General features: G+C 30.2%; 1 protein-coding gene across 1 annotated transcript; it reads right to left on the bottom strand.

Annotated features, from left to right (window-relative positions):
* Window positions 1-4,387: 4,387 nt before the first annotated feature.
* LOC146910402 (argininosuccinate lyase) lies at window positions 4,388-7,278 on the bottom strand. The gene is made up of 3 exons (XM_085723151.1): window positions 6,925-7,278; window positions 6,673-6,778; window positions 4,388-4,907 (listed from the first exon to the last, which is right to left on the bottom strand). The coding sequence occupies exons 1-3, from the start codon at window positions 6,955-6,957 to the stop codon at window positions 4,780-4,782; spliced, it is 267 nt and encodes an 88-aa protein (XP_085579277.1). The 5' UTR covers window positions 6,958-7,278; the 3' UTR covers window positions 4,388-4,779.
* Between the last annotated feature and the right edge of the window lie 14,623 nt (window positions 7,279-21,901).

Genomic DNA, 21,901 nt, shown 5'->3' with positions numbered 1-21,901 from the left:
AAGTATCTTAAATATTTCATTCATCTAAAAAAAGCTTATTAAATATTTTGTCAAAAAAATATTTTGAATATTAATTTATATTGATATTGATTTTATTGTGAATTAAGAATGTTCTTTTATGTCCCTCAAAAGTGTCTCAGTTGGTTTGGCGTCTTTTACGTAACAGACTTCCGATGAAAGACAATTTGTTGAGTAGGGGTATTCTTAATTCCAATGATAGTTTGTGTGCGGCGACTGGTTGTGATAATACAGAAACGGCTGAACATATATTTTTGCAATGTGACATATCTAAAGAGCTTTGGAATAATGTTTTTAATTGGCTAGGTATCTCTTTGGTAATGCCATCATTTTTGCGACATCACTTCATGCAATTTACTAAGATGGCGGGTTTGTTCAGATTTTCCCTTTTATTTTTCATGACAATTTGGTTTGCAACAGTTTGGGTTTTATGGAAGGAAAGAAATTACCGTATTTTCCAAAATACGTTCTCTACTTCTGTTGATCTTATTGAAAAGGTTAAGCTGTATACATTCTTATGGCTGAAATCTAAGGAAGCTTCCTTTTGTTATAGCTTTACGGATTGGTGGAAACATCCAACTCTTTGTATGGGCGTTCAGGTGTAATTTATTGTTTTTTGTACTTTTGGTGCCATTGTTTCTTTTTTGGCACTTTGACTTTGTAATTACTTTCTGATGGTTCTCTTTTTGCACACCTTGTACAGGATGAATCATTGAGGTTCAATGAAAATTCCATTTTGATTTGTTAAAAAAAAAAAAGAATGTTCCTTTATGCCATTTTATATTTATCAGCTAGTTGAACCGCTAATTTTACCAAACACTTCAATTAGCTTATCATATATCAGTCATCAGTCATCAGCTATCCGCTATCAGCTGCCTTATCAACTATCTGCTAATTTTACTGAACAGAGCCTTAGTATTCTCAATCACCATAAAATCTTCGTCAATACAAATATTCCAAATTTTTATTTTAAATAATAATTCTCATAAAATATTTCTTTGAATTTTAATCTTCAAAAGAAATATAATCATCAGTTTTGATATATGCGTATCAATTTATGTGTATCGTTTAAAATTTTGAATTATTTTTCGCAATCATATTTAAAATATTATAAAAATATCTCCCAAAATAAATTAGATTTTTTTTAACAAAGAATGAGTTAATTATGAATTTTTTTATTTTTTGCGCGTAAAAATTCATATTGATCCAAAAATTCTAAATTTTTTTAGAAGGATTAATATAATATTTTAAAATTTTCTTCAAAAACTCATTTAAAAATTTGAATGGTATAAGTGATCTTACTGTGGATAAATTTTATAAGAAGAAGTAGAAGAAAAGAAGTGTGGACAAGAAATTTTTAAAGGACTAAAAGTCGAAGAAAATTTTAGACAGACTAAAACGAAAAGTTGAAATATTTATATAGACAAAAAATATTTGTCAAAGTTAGAGTTTGTTAATCACCAAGTGGTCAAACTCATTAAAGTTATGATTCCAAATTATATACTCCCTCCGGTCACATTTATAAGCAACTTTTGCTTTTTTAGGTTCATTAAATAAGTAATGTATCTAGAATATAATATAGTCTAGATACATAAAGTTGCTTATAAATGTGACTAGAGGGAGTAATTGGATTGTGATTGAGTTGTTATGTGAATAACATGTTTCGATTCATTATTATGAGGAATAGAGAGAGAGAGAGAGAGATAGAAATAATTCACATATAGATCATGACTTATATATAATTAATGAAGTTAAAATATATGATGCCATGTTTGATGTTTGTGTATCCAAAGATAGACATGCATGTTATTTTGATTATGATCGTTTAACCATCAAAATATGTTTATTTATCATCATTATGGGCTACTAAAGAGATGCTTAATGATTTTAGATCTCTCTAGAGCCAAATTTGGTCAGGCTAATGAGCCAAATTTAAATTACTACCATAGTTACATTATTTACAGCAAAAACAAATCTCTATAGAGAGACAACTAAGATTGTTTTTTGACAGAATGATAAATTTCATCCAAATAAATTCAAATGTCATGAATGAGTTTTTTTTATGGAAAAATTACAACATTTGTACCCTTACTTTTTTTTGGTAGAAATTTGTACCCTTACATTTTTTTTCCTTTTATTTTAATCCACTAATTTTTGTCCTAAGTTTTAATTATGAGCAAAGCTAACAAGACACATTTTAACATACACTTTTCATCGCATCTTTTTGATTGGTTAAAATTCACACGGATCCCATAAAATTATGCGGATACTATATAAATTTGGTGGATCCCATGAAAATTTTAACCAATATGTTACTCCCTCCGTCCCTTAATGTAACCACCCATTTGATTTTATTTTTGTCCCTAAATGTAACCCCCTTTTCAAATTACTAGATGCATTTATTACTTTTTTCCTAAACATACCCCTAATTAATACTACTAACTTGTCTTGAAATATGAATACAGTAGAAATTCTTTAATTTAATACTCGGTAAATTAATAAACTCTCTAAAATAATAAATTTGTCCGGTCCCGACTTGGGCCAATGTAAAAAATTGAAGAACTCGATAAAATAATAAGATAATAATTTTTCGGGAGATCCCTTTATAATTTTCGGTCCCAAGAAAATCATAAATTAATAATTCATATAAACTGAAAAAAAAATATATGAAGAATACATTGAACACATTTGTTCTCCTTGTTTACATTTACTATACTTCAAAAGTCATTATTGATTTCCAATGCATATGAGCACAGTAGTTACTAATTTACGTTGAGTCCCAAGATTCGTTGCGACGTAATTCTTTTTTTTTTGGTAAGTACAGTATAATTACTTAAAAACTCTTTAAATTAATAATTATTAATTTATCGATAAATTAATAACTCTCTAAATTAATAAATTTCTCCGGTCCTGACATTATTAATTTATAGAGTTTTAACCGTAGTCAAATTTAATACACATACAAACAAAGGACAATTTGGTAATATTAATACACAAAACAGACACATTAATTACACTCACAACTTTTCTTAAGAAATGTGAAAAATACAAAGGGGGGTTACATTAAGGGACGGAGGGAGTAAAAAATGTGTGTTAAAATGTACGATGCTAACATTTCCTTTTAATTAATTATTCTAAACACAAGTCCTAGATGCTTGCGTTGTTAATTGTTTGGTTTCGTGAATTGATTCCAGCAATGTTGAATAAAAGAGCAAAAAGGACGCAACTTTTTCCCGTCCCATTTCCATAGCACAAATTATGGTATGTTTAAACGTGAAAAAATATGAATAAATGAACTCAAGTCGTAAGTGATCAGCTGAAATGACCCGAACGGCAAATCGTTGATGGCATAATCAAAATCACGTTTGATTATTTCTTTATAAAGGAATACGAATGCGACCTCGACAGAGATTTGATTCCATGCAAAGACAAAAATTCCCACCAAATAGAAATGGTCCAGTATGCACCAATGAACCCACATTTTATTAGTAAACCAAATCCACTGCAAAGACACAGTAAAGACAAAAGAACCTATACGGAGACACAAATCTATGTTTACATATTTGTTCTCCAAGAGAAGATAAAATTTTAACGATAAACTTCAAGGTAGGTGTGATCTCACTATCTCACTCTGGATTTTATTCATTGCTTTGTTATCAATATCAATGGTAATTTTTACATATTTATAGACAATGTTAATACATGCATGTTAAAAATTAACACCTAGTATACTAAAATTTAGCCTCTTCAAAAAAAAAAAAAACTAAAATATATATATTTTTTGAAACATCTAACGTTATTATGTTAACTTGCTAGGATGAGAGTGAATTCGAGATTATCATTATCACTTCACTTATTAGCTATTTCTTCTCGGCCACGAAGTAAACCTTTCATCATCTACTCATTCAACCTCCTTAGTTCATCAATTGAAGTGTCTTTTTGTGTAAATAAAGTATCCAGTGCATAATCGTAGAGACTAATTCATCTAACCTGATAGAACTACAATAGAAAACAAGGATCTGCCTGAAAGAGTTTAAAAACTATTGCATTTTAAACTTTGAATTCAAAGTTAACGCATCAGATTAATTAGTTGGACAAACTCAAATGATGTCATTCAAGCGCTCATGAGTCATGGTCAATTGAAGCACCACCTTAAATGCATTTTTTTCCACTTACTTTCGTAGCTTAAATATGCAAATAATTCTTATGAGAATAGTATTCGTTTGATATATTATATTTTATACTTTTTGTTTCTCATATTCTACAATTGTGTTATTTAGACACCCGAAAACTGAAACAATATTAAAATAAGTGTGGACTTCGAATCCAAGGAGACATAAAAAAAATTGAACAATTTCATTACATGAAATAGAACAAAACAAGAAGAAATAAATTTTTATTTATATGTACATCGAACCTAACACACATGCTTTTACAATTTTATTTAGTGTAACACATGTATTCCATGTCACACTCTCGCAGTCACTGTAGAGTGCTGAATTCAACTTTCTATAACCTTGTGACAAATCAAACGAAGCCATTTATGCCGCCCATATAATGATATGACGATGTTGCTCCTTGGTCCGATATTGTTTTGTCCGTGTCACGGTTTTCACTATTCTTACACATGTTGTCATGTTAATTATTAAGCATGTTATAATTATACATAAATAAACAACTAGGTTCTTCTTCAAACTTCATTTAATTGAGACAAAAACTATACTAGCATTATTAATTTGCGTATATTATCATCTAAACTCGTTATTTGGAAGAATCCAAAACCATGTTTCGTATCCTTTGCCTCATCTCTGTCTCTGAGGCTCTCTCTGCTCTGTTCCTCAAATATGCCTCGAAGAACTCCTTATTCTCTTTCTCCAACTCTTTCCAAACTGCTCCACACAATGATCCACCACATGCACACACATTTGTCATTAATTTACATATCCAATTGTCAATTTGAATTTAGGTTTGTAAGGAAAAATTGCATATTGCATATAAAACAAAAGAATAGAACATTGATGACATTATGGACATTTTTAGTATTGGAAATTGGTACTCGATAATCATTTTAGCATATTTGGCCTAGTTGTATTGTTGTTTAGCTATAATAAGGTGACTATGTACTTTGGTAAGTGTCCATGCCAAATATAACAATTTGATGAAATTAATTAATAAATAAATTAGGGAAAATTACACTCACCTCCCTTGAGTTTTCTTTAAATGACAGAGACACCCCCTCTAATTTTAAAATAGACACTAACATCCCTTAAGGTTTTATTAAAATATATTGATACCTCCCTTCAGCGGCGAAGCTAGCACGATTTTCACGAGGGGGCCAGATATAAAGAAGTAATAAAATATATTTTAAAAACTAATATATTAAACTTAATCGATAAGTAAAATAAATTCACAATCATTTTTACTTATATTTAATGAAGCGACAGTGAAAAAAATAAAATCTAACAATAATTATATATAAAAGTTGAGTTCTATGAAGTTTTAAAAAGTCAGATTTATCTATTATTGACACTAAACTAAATAGATTATCAATATTTTATTGATATTGTCCATCTTTGAATCAACAAAATTGTTTGGAGTAGCCAAATAATATATTAATGGGGTAGCTACATACAAAATTATACTAATTATTCAAGATTTTATTTTGCTTTTGGGGTAGCCAATGCTACCCCATTCATACAAAGCCATTCGCCCCTGCCTCCCTTCTCTCTTAACACTCCTTAACACTATTATCTTCCTGTTGGAATGCAAAAAGATTTGAAAACTGAAATTCTCACAATCTTTGACCATTCAAGTTATTTTACCATTTTGAAGATACCTCCTCCCATTGAACCTGTGAATTAATTAACTCCCTTTAATATCTGCCACGGTAACGGAGTTAACGAAGTTGAATTTGTCATGACACCTCTCCATCATGACAGATCACAGATATGCTCAAAAAATTTGTGGGTATTAAACAAAGTTTCACGCCTTCACGATTGTATTGTTAGGATTTTTGCTTCTTATGCATTAATGTATGGTTTGTACATTGTATAGAGAAGAAATGAGGGAAAATGCAGAAAAATTCAAGAATCAGAGAAAGGCAAGTGTGCTTTGTATTGTATTGTTTGCTTCATAGAATAACCATATTTCTTTGATTGAGAGTGGAGCTGCTCTCATCAAAAAACCGTAGATCACGTTGACTGAACCTCATCTTGGTTTTCTTTGTTATTTTTGTTGCTCCCTTTTACTGTGTTATCTTGTTTTTGTATTTTCGGGTCTGCATATAATCTGTCAAAATTATAAATGAAAACAAGTTGATGAGGAATACAGTGTCATCACATCATTGCTTCTTGCCATGTCTAAAGATTTGGATCAATATTGCTGGGTTGAATTAGTTGCAGAGGTGCTGATGCACTCAATCGTGTGGTAATTCATAACACTAAGGCTATGTAGTGTAAGTCTGAACCAACGGATGGTTAACAGAGTTAGATTGAGGGGAGGTTATTGTATTTTTGAAACTAGAGGGGAGGTATGTGTCTTTTAACCAAACTTTAAGGGAGGTCTTTGTAATTTTCTCAATAAATTATGCAAGAGTTTGTAAACTTAGTTTTTATGTAAGAAAAGTAGAGTGAAAAATCAAGTGATTTTGATTACCAGTGGAGGTGATAACTGGTTTGATATTTGCATGCTTGGAAAGAGCATCCATGCACTCTTCTTTGCTCATGTTGAATAAGATACACTCTTCTATCAAACGGTGCACCTATTATATATACATATGATTTTTAGAAATTATAGTCATAATAATGAATGGAAATAATATTGAAAATTTAAAATAACATTTGGACAAAAAAAAAATGAACACAGAGGGATCAAAATTAAATTAAGTCAAGAAAAATTAAAGCTCACCAGGTGGATATAAGCAGCAGAGGAATCTTCCATGGCCTTTGATATGATATAGTATATGACTATATGAAACTTTGTATATTTGAAGGCGGTTATTGATCTGCTTAATTTATTGTATATATGTAATGATCTAATCAATTAGTTGATATAAAATAAATGTTACATATGGTGCAGAGTAAGATAATTTAAGGGAGTGAAGAAGCTACAAAAGCTTGAATGGGAAGGAAAAGAAAGACCAGAGAAGATATATATAGAAGAAAATGAGAGAAAGGACAAGAAAAGATGGCCAAAAAAAGAGAAAACCAGAAGAAGAAAGAAAATGAAATGGTTGGATTTACAAGGAAGGTGCTTCAGCATAAGGTATAGTATAGGTTGTAAGATATATAATTAAAAGAATTAGTGTCACAGTAAGAGACTGTATAAAATAAAAAAAGATTAAGATAAAAGGGGCACTTGAATTAATATATGAATAGATTAAATGTCAAGCATCTGTAGTGGGACCCAAATTCCCACGTGGGAGCAAAGTGGGGATTGGTGGAGAGGAGATTAGAAGAGATTCTGCATGAGGAGCACCAAACGCAATTGTTTGCTTACTACGTGGCAATGGAGCCATTGTTCACGTGACACGTGGGGCCCTTAATATTTTTTTTGTATAATCCATAGTGGCACTAGGGACCCTTAATATTTTTTTAGTATAATCCATAGTGGCACTAGTAGTAGGTAAATTTGTCTATGGTAGCTCCATTTTCTTGCTATTAATTTGATCAACGGCAGGGCCGTTCCTTGCCAAGCGCAAAGTGCTCTACGGAGCCGAGCCTCCAATTTATGAGGGCCTCAATTATTGTAGGGGTATAAATATAATTGTTGGGATGTAGTATAATATTTTCTTTTGTTAAATAGGTCTAAATCAAACACTTATTATTTGGCAAAAATAAAGAGTAAATGGACAAGTTAGGCCAAACCTACACATCTATCAACAAACAAAAAATTCAACAAAACAAATTAAAATCAAAATAATCCTCATTGTTTATTTGCAATTGTTTAAATTATTTTTAATTATTTTTATTAGGGGCCATTTTTAATATTAGAGTCGAGCCTCCAATTTTATTGGAACGGCCCTGATCAACGGTACGATAATTTGAAGCATCTAAACTTGCCATAAAATTCAACGGACCTTAAGAAACACAGAAATAGGTATAGATTATACAATGATACCGATAATAATTTGAGTATAACCATATATAACCATATGTTATGAAGCACACACTAACACTAGAGACAACACGGATACATCAATACACATTTTAATTTAAAAAAATAACATAATTCAGTATAATCATAAGTGTTATGTTGGTGTCGGTGTCGGACGCCGATGTGTGTCCAACACTGCGGTCTCTGACACCGAGACACATCTCATCTAAACAACAATGTTCGTGTTTCATAGGCATGACAACAAAACCCATACCCGCGGTTACCCACCCGAACCAAACCCAATTTGACGGGTTTTCCCCGTTTTGACTGGGCTTGGGTATGGGTATGGGTTTTCCCCGATTTTAAAACACGGGTATGGGACGGGTAATGGGTATATAGGTACCCACCCCGAACCCATACCCAAACTCGTCCCAAATGTAAAAAAAATACTTTATGTTGATATGTCATGGTATTTTGTTTGATAATTGTCATATTAATAAAACTATCATTGATATTTAAAGGATCAACTAAATCATTTCGTCTAACAAATGTTATAGTGAGCGTATTGTTGGATAATGTAATACAACGTTGCTCTTGGGGATGCAAAATAACTTCTATTTTTTATTAAAAAAAATTATTCAATGCGGGGACGGGGATGGGGCGGGGATACCCGAACCCGTCGGGGATGGGGATGGGATTCAATTTCTCATCTCCGTTGGGTATGGGTAGGGTAACGGGTAACTATATGAGAATCGGGTATGGGGACGGGAAAGGTAAAACCCGTCCCCACCCCGCCCCATTGCCATGCCTAGTGTTTCATATGTGTCAGTGTCTGACGCTGAGACGTATTTAATTTGAAGAGTGTCCCTGTTTCGTTAGACTATATGTGTTGTAATTAAAAGAGTGTTTCTACTTTGAACTTGAGTAAAATATGTCTGGCCATGGCCAAAATGGATGTCTTTTGTGCTATTGTTCCTGCTCTCTAGATGCATGGTCATTCATTCTTATCTCCTTGTTTAATGAAACTATTTAATTAACTTTTTGTATTTGAATTGTAATGAAGAATACTTCATGTCATGACATTGACAGCAAAGGGTCTGTTCTTTTTTCCCAGGGGAAAAAAATTCCTTGTTGTGTTAACACAAGTAATACAACAATAATAATAAGAAGAAGAAATAAATAAACAAAAGTAGATTTTGAAAATAAAACTACATCAGATGAAACTCAGCATCAAAAAATAAATAACTAAAAAGAGTAATCAGATGTAAGTCATACTGTAAAAAAATAAAATAATCAGATGTAACTCCATTTAACCAGAGTAGTAAAAACAAAGAGCCACCTCATTGGGTGCAAGTAGTTAATATGATCAATCTATACATATGAATTTGGCTACTATACTCGAATTCAATATTTAATGATGAAATGATTTGTTCCTTCAAAAATAAATAGATGAAATCATTTGTGACTGCTGCATTATAACTTTGAAATTGATCACACAAATAAATGCAAGGCTCCCTTTCCTCAATATTCTATGTCGCACCCTAAAGGACTGTATTTGACCAAAAAATGATATAACTAGCTGCTTATACAAATAGTGTCATTGACCAAATATCAGCTCAACGCGAATCATAAGACCCATAAATATTAATCAAAACCTATCTATCATATAACGACCCATACATTTTACTTCTACTGCCTCACAATAATCTATCTATTTATAAAAAAATTGTTCTAAATGAACGTTCAATTTGCAATGCAATATGTTTTTTTACGGCCAAAGAATGCAATATTTATTATTTGTTTCCAATATAATATAATATAATGTAATTAATATTACTTCATGACTTTTAAATTAATATCTTCTATTTTGTATATGTTATAATGATGAATACATCAATACTTTTTTTTAAGAATGAATACATAAATTCTTTTGTATATGTCAATATTACTTTTTTACTTAATTATGATTAAGCAAAAAAATTATCATCTATATTATTTATATACTTTTCCCGATATAGTGTAATTAAAAAATAAATAGAAATTGAGAGCGCTAATGAGTCTATATTTTGATAGAGCAATGCTATATCTCTAGAAAAATAACCTCAAGAATTCTTCAAGAATAAAGAGCAGCCAATCACAATGCATTATTTGCCATAATTCAAGGAGGTGTGGCTGAAAAATAGGAAGTGAACAAATAAATCATGCAATTAAAACTCGTCAGCTGTGTCTTGAAAAATTCTTGATGCTATTTTTCTAGAGAAATAGCATTTTCATATATATTTAAGATTTTAAAAATCAAAAGAATACTATCATATATGATCATATAAATTCAATTACACTTTATTCATTTTTTGAAACATTTTATATATGATCCTTTTATCCCCTTCATGATTCTCCTCCCAAATAGACTTTTAGCTTACTTATTTTTGCGGCAAATTGGCAACTGACGTGCGTTTGTCTTAAAGCCACTATTCTTAGCTTCTATTTTATCACGGTGGAAGAGTTGTCAAATGCAAGTAAAAGTGGTTGGACGCCAAACCAAACACCATCTTTAATGTTTTGTTTGCAAGTGTGAAGGTGAATGAAAGATTTTGAAAAGAAAAAAAAAAAGCAAGTGGAAATAATAGAAGACTCCGAGAGATTAGGGCTTTAGTGGGTTCATCTTTGTTCATAATATAAAGGCTTAATAGCAGTTTTGGCCCCCTAACTTTCACGAAGTTGCGATTTTGGCCCCCTAAGAAAGAAAAAAACTACAAAACCGCCCCTTAAGTTTTGCAATTGTAGCAGTTTTGGCCCCCCAAGGCAAAAAATAAATAAAAAAATAACACGTGGCACCTCACTTAGGGTGCCACGTCAGCGTAGACCGAGTTAAAATTGGCCTTGGGGGCCAAAACTGCCACAGGTGCAAAACTCGGTTTTGTAGTTTTTTTTTCTCAGAGGGCCAAAATTGCTATTAAGCCTAATATAAAACCCTACTAGTTTGGTGAACTAAAACATTATATTTAGAGTTTTAAAAATTTATATGAATTCTTCAAATTTAATTTATATTGTTATAATATTTTTAAAATTTAAAAATGTTAATCATAAACAATAACTTTTTATTCTAGAAAGAAATACTTTTTAAAAAATTGTAAAAAATTGTTCAATATTTTTCTCCTATATTTTCCATCCCTCGAAACCATCCACTCTCCAAACCAGCAAACAAAGGTTAAGAGTTTTCATTAAGTAGCTAGAGATATATTTGGGACTTCAACAAGTAATTTTTGTGATTCCCTCAAAAAAAAAAAAAACAAGTAATTTTTGTGATGGATACTCAGTTGGTTGTGAACGAGTACTTAGATGATATAACATTTTCTTTTGTAAAAAAAAAAAGGTAAATATTTATATAACATTTTCGAGCCTCGTGTTATTCTTAAAAACGACAATTGTACAAACAACATTTTGTTTTTGGTAAGTGCCCAACATTTTCTTTTTCTAAACTAGGACGTTTGTTTAGTTATGTTTTGCCATCAGCGAATGGTGTAGCTCACATGGTACTATATGGTAGTACAAACAACATTTTCTTTTCGGTAAGTGCCCAACATTTTTATCATATAATGGACCCGTTTATTTTGGATTTTTTAAAATTTTAAAAAAAAAATGTTCTTTAACTAAAAATCAACTTATTTTTTATTTTTTTTAGTGTTTGTTTTAGTTTTTTAAAAAATCTATTTTGTTAAAAAAATATATTTTTAGCCTCAAAATGTATGAGCCGTTTTTTATAGCTTTTTAAGAAAAGATTATTATTTTTAAAAAATATAATCATTTTTAAGAGTGTTGCATCTGTTTGTTACAACTTTTTAAAAAAAATCAGAATCTAAAAACAGTTTCAAATAAAAAGTTGTTAAGAGCAACTTCTCAAGAAATAGATTTTTTTTCAGAGGAGAGGCAAAATATGTTTTAAAAGATTGAATTAATTTTGTAACAAAAAACCCCTTTTATACAGTTGTATCCAAATAAACTAAATTATTTGTTTGAAAAAAATGATTTTTATTACGATAAACAAACGCAAAATAGATTCTGATTTTTCATAAAATCTTTAAATTCTTTTGTGTCAAAATCACTTTTATTTTAATCCATAACAAACGGGCCCTAAAGCTATTCCAAGTAATTTTTCCAAATTTTTTTTTTTTAAAATACAAGGAACTCAAGTGTAAAAGTTTCAAATCTTAAAAAAAATGATTTCAATGATAGTAAACAAACAAAAATAGCTTTAGATTTTTTTAAAAATATAAAAAAAATCTTTAGATTCTTTTAACTTAATTTATTTTTTTTAAAGCTGAAACAAACGGACTCAATATCATGTATTACTCATTTGATTCTAAAAAAAATGCATTAAATTCTTCTTTTAAAAATGATTTCGACCTTTTATGGTAAATACAAATTTAAAACTTTATATACTTTTTTTTACCAATAATTTTTATTTATTTTTTTATGATAGTGAGGTTTATCTATGTTAAATATTCACCCCAATGAGGTTACAACGACAAGACAGCAACAAAGACCTCACCATTCTTTAAAATTTATTAAAGACTAAAAGCTGGCTGTAGGATGAAATTTTCATATTAAGGGGTATATTAAATAACACTAAAGATGTAAAGCAGCCAAAAGAAGTAAAGTACACCATGACTAAATGATTTGGTCATATATTTATTTTTAATTCTATATTTATTTTTTAAATTATAGGTTTCCTATACCTTTCAACTTGAAGCTATCTCTCACTGTCTCTATTCTTGCCATGTTCTAACTTCTATCGATTATCGAACCTCCTTCGTTCCTGTCACTTGCAATGCTAAAATTAGCAAGGATGACCAATTGATTTGTCAAAGAAAATATATTAAAGCTTTCTCTTTCACGTGTAGGTTAACAGATTGATCTTGTTCAAAAAAGGTTAACAGATTGATCAACTAAAGTCTGCTAAAAGATCCAAAAATAAGAAAATTAATAACTAGAAGATCTTGAAACGGAAAAAAAAAATGGTAGATTGACCACTAAAATATTTCTATATATAAAAACATAGATTATTATTAAAAAAACATAAGTTAAATAAAAAGATTTTTCAAGAATGTAGGCTGGCCAATTGGCACAACCCAACTAGAACTCACTGGGTTGACGAATTGAGGTAACTCACCCAACCTTTTTGAGTGAGACCTTTTTAAAATGATTGAATTTTGGCATGGATAACTTAAATATATTGAAGTAGATTTATGTGTATAATTTTGCTAAAATTCTTTAATTGTTGTAGTAGTCGAAAAAATTATAGCCATGAATGTCATAAACTTGCGTTCAAACCCATGGATTTGAACTTACAATGCATAAGTGAGATGACTAATATGTGGACTTGAGCTTAGAGCATCCACAATGGAGACTCTCACATTTGAGGTCTTAAACGGGTCCCACATGGACATATCACTTTTTTATTATTTTTTAATAATCGTAACTAATAGGTACTCAACTACTCCAATGGAGATCCTCTATCAAAATGTCTAAATGGGTCCCACCAATAACTATTTATTATTGAAAAACAACAAAAAACAATTCAAATAATGATTATTTTATTGGAAAGTGGTGTGGGATCCACTTAAGATTGGGGTCTTGAGTTAAACCCCGGGTCTTAATAGACCCCCAATTTTTTTTCCGCATTGGGGGTACCTATTGGATACCGGGTCTTAAATGGTAAAGACCCTACCAATATGGATGCTCTTAGATCACATAGGTGAGATGACTCGTAATACTAATGAGATGATCAATATATTTGATGTCTTAATGTTTTGGGATAAATATGGTGTTTAAGCCATTTGTGTGGTTTTCCAAAACCAAAGTGATGATCCCTCAAGTTCCCCCTCAAAACTTGGATTTTTAGAAATGAATGTTATCTCGTTCGGTTCGATTTCATTCTATTATATCTTATACTCTAACAAAGTGATCGAACTCAAGTAATTAATCAATTCTAAGTTAAGGGCAAGTTTTTCAGGGGAATTCAAGTTCAAATTTTGGTTAAAACAATCCCCGTCAAACTTTACTCACCTCTCAGATTCCTCTCCTCGGCTAAAATTTGGAGGGTGGCAAAATAAAAAAATCCATCCTATCCCCTAATAGTCTCAAGAAGAAAAGAAATGAACAAACAAAATGAAAAGCAATTCGGTATAAAGTGGAGCTATCAATCAAACAAATTCAAGTACTTGTGTTTATAATGACATTCATTAATTCTCAACCATGTTTTCTCCTCCCAACCTATTCTGTTTTAGGTGCTTACAAAAATCAACCATATCTTTTGGGACCTCTGTTTCTAAATGGACCGTGATGGGTTGGACCATTTAGCTAAGCCCAATGAGAGATCCCTGCCCTCAGCCGTTTAGCTATTTAAACGTCATCCCATCAGACGGTTCATTATTCTGAACATCATTGTGAAAACCTAAAGCTAGACGGAATGAGGGTAGTCATCCATCTCATGTTTGTCGGTGATTATCCTTCATCAACCTAATATAAAAGTACACAATTCTTCTTCCTTCTTTATTATTGATAATATGCTATAACTTGTATCTATTGATCTATGGCTAAACACTAAAACTTTCATCAATTGGTATCAGAGCCAAATAGATACGATTATGGCTATTCTAATTCTGATTATCAAATGCTTGTTTGGCTATCTCGTATGAATTTATACATGAACTCACTGTTGGATTAATTATATAATTAATCAATTATGGATTGACAATGATCAATTATTATAAGTTAATCCTATAATATAAATTATGGTCTATTGTGTTAAGCACTAATTAGTTGATGAATATGTGTGATTGGGCTATTGTTTCTAAATGGACCGTGATGGGTTGGACCATTTAGCTAAGCCCAATGAGAGGTCCCTGCCCTCAGCCGTTTAGCTATTTAAACGTCATCCCATCAGACGGTTAATTATTCTGAACATCATTGTGAAAACCTAAAGCTAGACGGAATGAGGGTAGTCATCCCTCTCATGTTTGTCGGCGGTTATCCTTCATCAACCTAATATAAAGGTACACAATTCTTCTTCCTTCTTTATTATTGATAATATGCTATAACTTGTATCTATTGATCTATGGCTAAACACTAAAACTTTCATCAATTTGTATCAAAGCCAAATAGATACGGTTATGGCTATTCTAATTTTGATTATCAAATGCTTGTTTGGCCATCTCGTATGAATTTATACATGAACTCACGTCCAATCATGACGGCTGTTAATTCATTGTTCACACAAACCCTTAATTATTTGATTGCGATCGAAACTTTTATGGTTGATGGAATTGTGTGAATATATGAACTTTGTGTAAATTCCAATTGTTCATTCTCTAAATATTTTGTTTTATCTGCGTGAATGTGTGCATTAATATAGATTCAAGCAAATCTTTTGTTTTGGATTTTGTTGAATTACGTTCCTTGTAATTCTACTAGTAAGATACATATCATTACCCGATAAGTATAGTTCTTGAATCAAGGTGTTATCCAAGTCGTGGGATTTATATGAAAGTCATAGAATTTCGATCTCGTTTTCTCCTTGAATCCGCAAAGAAAAGCGACGAACCCTAACCTTGAGATCTCCAATGATTTCTTGATTTCTAAAGTTAATATGTAGCTTCACATCGAGAAACAAAGAGATCGAACCAGGATTATTCCGGGTCAACACAACCCGGTTTTTTGTTCCATTACCTGATCTGATTAAAAAAAAAAAACTGCTGCCTATGCCAAATATTTTGGGGTAAAATTATAATTTCTTTTGCACCCAAAAATATTCTTTAGAAGATTTGATTTATTCTATACCCTTAATTTATTTTTGGGATTTAAATTACTTTATGAAATCTCTAAGTATTTGATGTAAATTAATACGAATCATATACTCCTTTTAAATCATATATTCATTAGATTTGAGTCTATAAATAATATCCTATGAGAAAATATTCTTTTATGGTAATAACACTTATGTGAATTATTGTTTTAAAGTGTTACGATTGTGAAAATTCTTAGACTCAGACTTATATTCTTGCATCAAATATTCTATATTAATATATATTCTGAGATTTGTTGATACCCTCAAAATTATTTGTCCAGTCAAGAGTAATTTGACTATTATAGCATATATATTCTTGATTTGTGAGTTTCAAAATTTTGTTAAATCTTGAAAGGATCGTATCAATTAAACTGAGAATATTTCTTTCAAAATAATATATTCTCAATATTTGAGTCTAAACTATTTTTTGAAGATTCCTTTTCTATCAGTAACATAAATTGTCTAATCAATTAAAATGTTACGATTGCAAATTTATAGAAGGCTCAATTTTTATTAATTTTAATGCCAAATATAATTAATTTAAATTTTACAACTTTAAATATTCTTGGCATTATAAATATTCTAATATAAGATAATCTTTAATTCATATTGTCTTAGCATAAAGATCCAAAGTTTACTATTTGATCATTCTTTTGGCGACATATTTAAACTAAGACACTTGTCTTTGATTCTTGTCACAAATTGTTTTGAAGGGTCCTCATAATATTTTGTTTTCAAATGAGTATAGTGAGTTGTATATATATGTCATTTATATTAATTGAATCTAAAATTGGCATTTTTCTCTTTAATATACATTATCCTTTCTACTATACTCTCTAATCTAGACCCATGATTTATTACTCTAAATTTCGTGACAAACATTATTAACTATCTAATTATGTGTCTTGTCGCAATTACATGTTTGGATCACAATAATATTAAACTATATATTTTATATATAGTGAATAATGCATTGTTGTATTTTTTTTATGCTAAAATTCTAATTATGAATTAAAATTTGTACGTCTCTTTGTTGTTTATCCGTTAACTATTATCAAAACAATTAATTTAGAATTGAGGCAATTTTGAAAATATTTATCATCCTTACATCTGAATTCTTATATAAATCATATTGATTTATAATTAGAGTCTCACATATGTTTATTTAGAATTGCTTATTCTCTATTGATGAATATTTTGAGATAACTATATTATAAGATATTCTCTTTAAGTCATCAAAGGTCATTGACTCTAAGTATAAGGATGAATGTCACACTTTGCGAGGTAAGTTATTATTTAGTTATTTTATCCTCTTGTGACTTATTGCTTATTATTGCACATATGAAGAAATTTAGTTCTTCTTCTCTTTTGTTGTGCAATTATGATATCCTATATAGAAATGAAATCCTTTTTCCAAAATATTCTAAACAGAACTCTGTTGTTATATGCTATTTTTCTTACTATAATGCTCCATTTTGTATTTATGTTCTTTCTAATTTATAGTGGGAGTATTGAAAAATTTATTGTTAGAGTTCTATTCTGGATAAATTAGAAAACTATTTGACACACTTGTATTCCAAATAATAACTTTTGTTATTATACTACTTCATATAAAAGAAATTCTAAAGTCATATTTATGATGTGCTAATTTAAAATATTGTTAAGCACATTTTTCTATTATTTGAACATGACCGAAGTTGAGTAAATTAAGTACAATTGTTTATGCATGATATTATTGTATCATATTCTCGCATAAACATTACTAATTTGTATAATTGTAATCCCACCTATCGTGGGTACAATTATGCGAATTTTGTTAAATAGATTAGCATTATATTGGTAACTGTCATACCCTATCGGTGTGTTGTTATTAATATAATTGTTATTATTCAATGTACCTAAAATGTTTATACTTATGTCAATTATAATTAGAATACTCTATCAATGTTTAAATTTTGAGACATAAGAATTGTACATTGTGATGATATAGTTCTTACTTATTATTATCCTTAAGGTCCTTGAATGAGATTACAATAAGTAAGTTACTCTATTAAAAGACATGTAGAAAATTGCATAAATTTTGCAATCCAATATTATTACATTTTGAATTAAATTTCTACCTAAATGTGATTTTTTTTTTCTATATAAATATATCGGATTGCTACTATCCCTTTGTTATGTGAGTGACGGGCATACCCTATCGGTGTGACGTTACTTTACATATCATTTTGTGATAGAGAAATAGTTGAATATTTTATTTAAAATATTTTCAAACTTTTAATTCAACTATCATGATTAGTTCTCTATCAAGTGGGAGAATCATTGCTATGTATTGTGTAACGTGATGGACATACCCTATCGGTATGACATTACTTAACATAATCATCCTTTTGTGGGTAAGATAGTTTAACTATCATTCTCCACCAAGTGGAGAAAATATCATTCTTCAATAAGTGAGAAAAATTCTACATGTCAACTAATTATATCTCATAAACAAATATATTTATTTGTTTCATAACTTTAATTAGATATGAAATTATTGTAGAGACTTATATTGAGGATATTAATTATGCTATTGCTATTCTTTAATACTTATGGAAGCTTATGACTATTTTCTCTTATGTCCTCAGTAATAATAAAATATAAGTCTTATGTATTTCCGCTGCTTGTAACCTAATTTTTTTCCTCAAATGTGTGGAAGTATAATTGCAACATTTGAGTTTTGTGTGAGTTACTAAAATTGTGAGTGAGTTACTAAAATTGTGAATAGAGTCTTATATCTTATTTTATAATAATAAGAGACTTATCTCACTCATATGATGATAAACTTTTTATATAATCATCATACTCTGTCATATAAAGGTTAGTATATTTATAACATTCTTTGGAATTTTAATTATGAAAAGGAGATCTTGTGTTATAAAATTCTTAAATGAAAATTTACATTCTCCTTAATTCCAAATGCAGAATACGTGGTTAACTATGAAACCCAATTCTTGATGATATCTGCCATTGATAAAATATGTATTTAAGGGGTTTTATATTATCCTTGAGTTACCACTTGTGTTAATAATTCTGCTATGCTTATGTGCAAAATATGTGGTTGAGTTCATGAAACTCTGTTAGTTAAAATTATATAACCACTTATGTTAATAATTTTGCACTAGCAACTAAGTATCCCACTATTGAATATTACATTATTATAATATTTTTATATCAGTGATCACTAATGAGAATCCCTCTTACTCTTGTTTATATATATGTGGGATCAGTGGGAGTGTGTACACAACACTATATATTATGAGCTCAAATGAGAAATCTCACTCTTGTTTATATATATGTGAGATCAAGAGAAATGTGTACACAATATTATTCTCGTCATTGCCATATAGTCTTGTGCACACTAAAATATGGCATAACTTAAGAGACTTTAAACTTTAGTCTGATTCTATTATATTGAGATATATATTAAAATTCTATCAATCTCAATGAGCATCATAATTGGATGCTTAAGTCAATTTTGTTGGAATATGCACAATAACTTCTTGGCATGCAAATATACATGGTGCTTCTGTTTTACCAACATTCCACATTTTATGAGGTCATAAATAGTAAGTACAATGTATAATATCAATACTCCTATCGAGTATGATATTGTGTTCTTGTGGTACTTATAATTTGAGATAATCATAAATGTTCTTTTGTTATTGACATTCTAGTGGCCACATTAATCCACATCTTTTTCTTTAAACTAAGTGTCTATGTTAATCCAATTTGAGGATTATTGAATTTCCTATTTTGCTTTTATGGATTTTCATAGTCACATTTTTTATAAAACTTGGATTAATTGAATGTCGTAGAACGTTTATTGATTTTGACTATATGTAATTACAATCTCTTAATAAGCTATCCCTATAAGTAATTACTATCCGTGTACCTATGTGGATATATGACTTCTGTAATATTGAAAACTCATTGGCAGAACCACTAACCGCAAACTTATATATATGAGTATTGTAACTCATAATGATTTGATTAAGTCTATGTTATTTTGGGTTAGTGGGAGTTTGTTATAGCATTTTTAAAGTGCTTGGGCTATTCTTTAGTGACACATTCTTTTTAATTCAAACGTGTCACTATAAATTCATCATTTGTTAGAAAAGTGAGTCTTTGATCTGTATGATTTGTTTTCCCTATCGGATTCAGATTCTGCAGCATTAAAGCTTACTTCTCTTTTGAATGATTAGTGCTTTGACTATAAATAAAAGTTTTAAAATGAATTTTATATTCTTTAGTGATTGAGTATTGTCATCTAAGTGGGAGACTGTTGGATTAATTATATAATTAATCAATTATGGATTGACAATAATCTATTATTATAAGTTAATCCTATAATATAAATTATGGTCTATTGTGTTAAGCACTAATTAGTTGATGAATATGTGTGATTGGGCTATTGTTTCTAAATGGACCGTGATGGGTTGGACCATTTAGCTAAGCCCAATGAGAGGTCCCTGCCCTCAGCCGTTTAGCTATTTAAACGCCATCCCATCAGACGGTTAATTATTCTGAACATCATTGTGAAAACCTAAAGCTAGACGGAATGAGGGCAGTGTTGTTTTTGGATTTCCAAACTGTTGTATTTGGATTTCCAAATTCTATTATCTACCGAAGTTGTTACTAGGTTGAGTCACGACCAGGTCGCTCTCTTTAAGACGTTTCGTGGCACTACCCAAAATTGTGCAAGGTAGACTATCAACCACGCCGCCTCCAGGATAAAACAAGCCCAGCTACAACTGTGCGGTTAACTACTGCACTGTAGAAAACCGTTCGAGAATTACACCTTCAAATATGGTACTAAGACCACTCTTTAATACTGAAACCACTTTAATATGGTATTATTACCATTCTATTATGGTGCTAAGACCACTCAAATATGGTGTTACCACCATTCTAACCTTAATTTCTCCAAAGTATCAATATGGCACTACGACCACTCAAATATGGTGTTACCACCATTTCTCCTCAAATAAAAATATTGAATAATTTTTATATACCGTAAGATCATTCTTGATTCCGACGGGACATTGTTTATTCCAAATAGGGACTATGATCTTAAAAGTACTCTTTATTCCGAAGGGACGTATATTACCGAAGGGACTATGAACTTAAGACCATTCTTAATTCCGAAGGGACATTAAACCGAAAAGGGACTATGGTCTTAAGAACACTCTTGATTCCGAAGGGACAGAAAGGAGTAGAAAAAGGAGAAGGACTTGTTAAACAAGTCGAAGGAGGGAGAAGATATGAAAGACTCGTCAACACAAGTCAAAAAGGGGAGAAGAGAGAAAGAGTTCCCGATAACTCAATGAAACTCTTTGGTGTGTGGAATGCACTATGTGAGTTCTCTATTTATAGGGAAAATTCACAACTAATAAGTGAAAAACTTTGGGAACAAGTAATATGAGAAACTTTGGGAACAAGTAACATATTACTTTGCGATTAAGTAATTCACATATTAGATCTAGTACAAAAATATCTTAATTGAGTACTAAAATATATTAAATTTAGTACAAAATATATTATATTATGTACCAAAATATTTTAGCAAAACTTGGGGACTAAGAAAGCACTTTCTAATAATGATTAAATTAATTATTTAATTTATCATTTCCAAATAATAAAATATATATCAATATATATTTTCTCTAGTGCTTATGTACCCCCATTAATTAGAGGTACACCCCCACTATATAAACACTACTAATGAGTGTGTTCCATCCGAATTGAGACTTCCACTTTTTTCAATTCACACAACACTAGTTCTACCTAACATGGGAATTTGTGTTTAGTCTTTTTACTCAATTTCCACACATGTTCCATCAGGCAGTCATCAATCTCATGTTTGTCGGCGGTTATCCTTCATCAACCTAATATAAAGGT

The sequence above is a fragment of the Medicago sativa genome, chromosome 7 (genome assembly GCF_051527215.1).
Source record: "Medicago sativa cultivar Bolivia chromosome 7, Bolivia_mono, whole genome shotgun sequence".
Classification (NCBI taxonomy): Eukaryota; Viridiplantae; Streptophyta; class Magnoliopsida; order Fabales; family Fabaceae; genus Medicago; species Medicago sativa.
Note: the sequence above shows the minus strand (reverse complement) of the source record. Positions and strands in the feature narration are given on the sequence as shown.

Bases quoted from the DNA above. Each gene is read 5' to 3' on its own strand.
- LOC146910402 (XM_085723151.1), bottom strand. From the start codon at position 6,957: ATGGAAGATTCCTCTGCTGCTTATATCCACCTG. The intron at 6,779-6,924 runs GTGAGCTTTAAT...TATATATAATAG, and splicing joins CTGCTGCTTATATCCACCTG to GTGCACCGTTTGATAGAAGA. The intron at 4,908-6,672 runs GTAATCAAAATC...TGTGTGGAGCAG, and splicing joins ACCAGTTATCACCTCCACTG to TTTGGAAAGAGTTGGAGAAA.